The sequence below is a fragment of the Rhipicephalus microplus genome, chromosome X, assembly GCF_043290135.1.
Source record: "Rhipicephalus microplus isolate Deutch F79 chromosome X, USDA_Rmic, whole genome shotgun sequence".
In the NCBI taxonomy this organism is placed as follows: Eukaryota; Metazoa; Arthropoda; class Arachnida; order Ixodida; family Ixodidae; genus Rhipicephalus; species Rhipicephalus microplus.
The window spans coordinates 139,055,561-139,059,487 of record NC_134710.1 but is presented as its reverse complement, the minus strand read 5'-3'; the positions used below and the strand labels follow the sequence as shown (position 1 = coordinate 139,059,487).

General features: G+C 46.6%; 1 protein-coding gene across 1 annotated transcript; it reads right to left on the bottom strand.

The window, feature by feature from the left end:
* Positions 1-1,874: 1,874 nt before the first annotated feature.
* LOC142776990 (uncharacterized) lies at positions 1,875-3,589 on the bottom strand. The gene is made up of 3 exons (XM_075881294.1): positions 3,386-3,589; positions 2,933-3,005; positions 1,875-2,008 (listed from the first exon to the last, which is right to left on the bottom strand). Exons 1-3 carry the CDS (start codon positions 3,542-3,544, stop codon positions 1,899-1,901), a joined length of 342 nt encoding a protein of 113 aa, XP_075737409.1. The 5' UTR covers positions 3,545-3,589; the 3' UTR covers positions 1,875-1,898.
* Between the last annotated feature and the right edge of the window lie 338 nt (positions 3,590-3,927).

Here is a 3,927-nt window from a genome sequence, read left to right as displayed (position 1 = left end):
GACTGCGCTGCGCTTTTGGTAGAACTTCCGCACATCGTTGGCGTGATGCTTCAGTCGTTCCGGAAGGTTTTTCGTCTCGCCGATGTACGGCGAGAGGCAGTAGGCGCACGGAATTTTATAAAAGACACCAGGGGCCCTGTCCATTGTTGGACGGCCTTTCGGGCGGGAAGGAGGCGGCCCAGCGTACACGAAGGCACGTGCGCCTTGCGAACCCCTTCCTTCTTGAAGATCCGCGCCAACATCTCACTGGTTCCCTGAACGTATGGAACCGGCACGCGATTCGGGGGGCTGCCAATCAACGTTCATTGGGGTTTTCATATCCGTACGTGCGTGGCTACGGACGTGCAACTAAATATGTCGATTGTTCACTGGGATAACGTTTACGTGGTTCATGGGCCCTAGCTTGGATGGCGGCGCTACCTATCGGATGGTTAAGAAGTGAGAACAGTGAAAAGGAAAAGAAAATGATATGCCTGCCTGTGTCAGCGCGCGAAGCATTGTTACAAGTTTATATTAGTAATAATAAAAGCGAATAAGTATGGACCACGCACAAAAGGTGAAAACATTTATGTTGCCGATTTCTTTACAGCAGTCTTGTAGTTGGGCTTAGACACGTTCGAAATGGGAAGCCATCTCATAAACTGCGTTAACCTACCTGCAATACTCGGTCGTCGAAGATAAGTGAAGGCAACGGAAGCCACTTTATACAGTCGTTTGCAGCGAACAAAGTGAATCTTTCAACAACCACGCCAAAATCATTTCGAAGCGGGTGTCCGAGAGCGCCGCCATGTTTTACGTACACTACGTACACCTACGCTAACACGGTAACGTTGAATTTCGTGCGCGTACGGTCACCGGTACGGGTAAGGTACTTACCTGCGTATGCTTTGATCCCGCTATCACTGTACACCCGGTATGCCGGTAAATGAATGTTTATCACCTGCTTGAAAATCTAAAGATTCGCACAGTAAAAAAAAATGTCCAGATACTTCTCGTGAAACGCGTGCCTTATTTTATACTGTGAAGCATGTATCGCTATGTTTATTTGGAAATGCAGCCAGGAATATTGCAGGAAAACGTGCGATTTTATTGGCAGTACGAATTTAGCGTCGAGGTTCAGTAAAATCGTGGGTCTGTCAAAAAGTGGCACGCCTGAATGCATCCCTATGGGGAAAGGGTCACGTGATTTCGCCTCTGTACATACGTAAATTATGGGGTGGCAGCAGAACATCCAAATGGCCTCTCCATGGTGTCACGATGGTCTTCGAAATCTCGACAGTAGCCAGTCTGTTAATGTCAAGCTCAATTGAAAAGCACTCGAAATAAATCGGTAGAAATTTGGGCTTTGTCTCCTCTGTTCGTTTCCATGTCGTGTTACACGGTAATATTTTCAAAACGGTGCATGATCATGGCTCCCACGACGGGGGGAACAAGCGGTTGGGTTAAAAGTCCCAGACTGACTCGGGCTATGAGAGCCACCGTAGTGGAGCGGCTCCATGTGGTTTCGACCTGAGGTATGGTTCTTTATCATGCACTGGAATGGCATGGTGCACGGGTATCAAGCATTTAACCTTTATCTAAATGCGACCCCGTGGCCGGGATTGAACCCGCGACCTACGGGTCGGTAGCCAAGAACCACGTGAATCTGATGTTTTCAAGAAACTGCTCGAGCACGCGAATTTGAGAGTGACACATCAGTGAAGGAGTTGACATGTAGTCGTATATATGGCAGTCACCCTAAACCGCTTGCAGTCGGGGTTTAAGTTTCGAAAGTGCAACCTATGTCGACGCAATACAATATTCTTTAATGAAAACTACGCAACAAAACATTTTAAGAAGATAAACACAAAAAAAAGTGTTCAAGGGCTGCGGTGCTGAGTCAGGGTGGAGCAGTCCGATCAGGGGAGGCGCGTGGTCGCGGCCAACCAAAGAGCAGTCAGGGAAGCGCTCGCTGCAGGGTGTTGAGACCGTGGCGCACATGTGGTAACCCGATGCCGAGCAGCGCGGCCTGAAAAATGGGAAAACACTAAAGCTTCATGTCAGTAACGGCGTTCACGTTATACTTTGTGCGGATCAGGTGAAATTTCGGAAGGGTGTCAAACCTTTTTATGACATGTGTAAGTATATATATAAATCGCCGTGAAGCGAAACCACGTGATTCCTTACTACAGTGCAAATATCGTTTTGAATGCTGGGAACCGAAAGTGCGACATGCATGTCTCTGCGAGAGAAGCAAGCTTGGCAACAGTATACGGCTGATAGTAAAAGCGAGGGATGTGGCGCATTACTGACTTATACGTGAGTGCTACACCAGAAGGTGAGTCATGCAAGGAGGGAGAATGTATAATTTAAAACGTTTTGTCTGTATAGGCCATTTGGTGAGTTTTTAAAAATTTAATTGGTGGGAAAGATACAACAACGTTAGCAACAATGCTGGTGTTTGATACGTTATCGTTGCGAATAAGCCTCTTTCGCTAAAATAATTTCAAACGCCGTGGCGGACTAAAACTGTGTCTTGCGACAAACGTCAGCGTAAGAACTTTCTGAATGAGGCCCAGTGGCATGTGGCCCGAGCACAAGAAGAGGTGAAGACTACAGAGAAGACGACGACGAAATGTAGTGATTAAGTAATTGATCAGCTCGAGATTCTTATATAACCAATAGCATACAATAGGCTTGATCAAAGGCAGCGCTTTTACAATACTCTCCTACGCTCGATGTTTGAAATATATCTTTAGTGGCAAAAGGGTTTTTCACTGTTCCTAAGACTCAATCAAAGTGCTTTCTTCCAATTAATTAAGTAGCTATTCACGTTTAATTAACGCAAATACAAAAACTCTTAAGAGAGTGAAAATGTGAGGCTGCCCTAAACCTAATCAGTTTTCACACCGTTACAATTTGACTAAGCATGGAGACGCCCTTACGTACTCACCCCCGTGATATTCCTGAAACGCGGCGCATCCCACAAGGAAGAGCAGGCCGGCCGTGCAGTGGTACAGCGAGTACTGGGTAGAAGAAACGAAGCGTGAAACCATATATTTGACGGCGCAGCAGGATCGCTGCAGCATTTATTCGCTTCCTGAATGATTCACATGTGCCAGTGAGCGTTACAAAAATATCATAAGTACAGTAAATATCAAAATTACAAAAACGTGTGCTGATAATAGAAGCAAAGTAGCAAATTGGGCTAGTTGGAAAATAAGACCAAGCTCATCGCCATCATCGCAAAAAAAGAAGAAAAAAAATGACACGAAAACGCGTTGAAGTGCACGGCGTACTTCCTTGCAGTTCCGAGTCGTTTTTTTTTGCGCTAACCTTGACGGGCTATTTAGAAGCAGGTAAAATGAAAAAGACCAAGTAGATAAAGAGCTGAAGAGTGACGCACGTAGAGAGTTTGCTGAAGGTGGTTCTGGGTGGAAGGCGAAGCCACGGCCGAGATGAAGACGAGAGTGTTGTTGAGGCAGTAGGTGAACGCGAGCAGGAAGACTGCATGCGCGTACCACTGGTACGTCACGCTGTGCCCCATCAGCAGGTACAGCACCATCACGGCGGCCGCGCCCAACTGCGCAGCGGACAAACGTGGACGCAGTTTGCTCTCTTCGTCCGAAAACAACCGGCACGGGGCGCATGTTTCGGCTGATCAGCGAGTCAGGCTAATACACATGTTAAGTATGTGAACAACGAGCATTGGCAATTGCAATATTAGCAAAGAAAAACCGCATTTCACTAGGCTACATTAGTTACGCCGTGAAGCTTATATTTCATTACACGAGTTAGGTACACACCTTTGCCGTACTCTGCCTCTTATGAATGCTCCGTAGCTGAAGCAGGTGAGTGATCTCCTGATATCAGATTATGACGACGAGCGGAAAAAGTTCTTATGGTCTCAACAGCTGTAAATATTTCCTGCGTTGTGGTGATGTACTG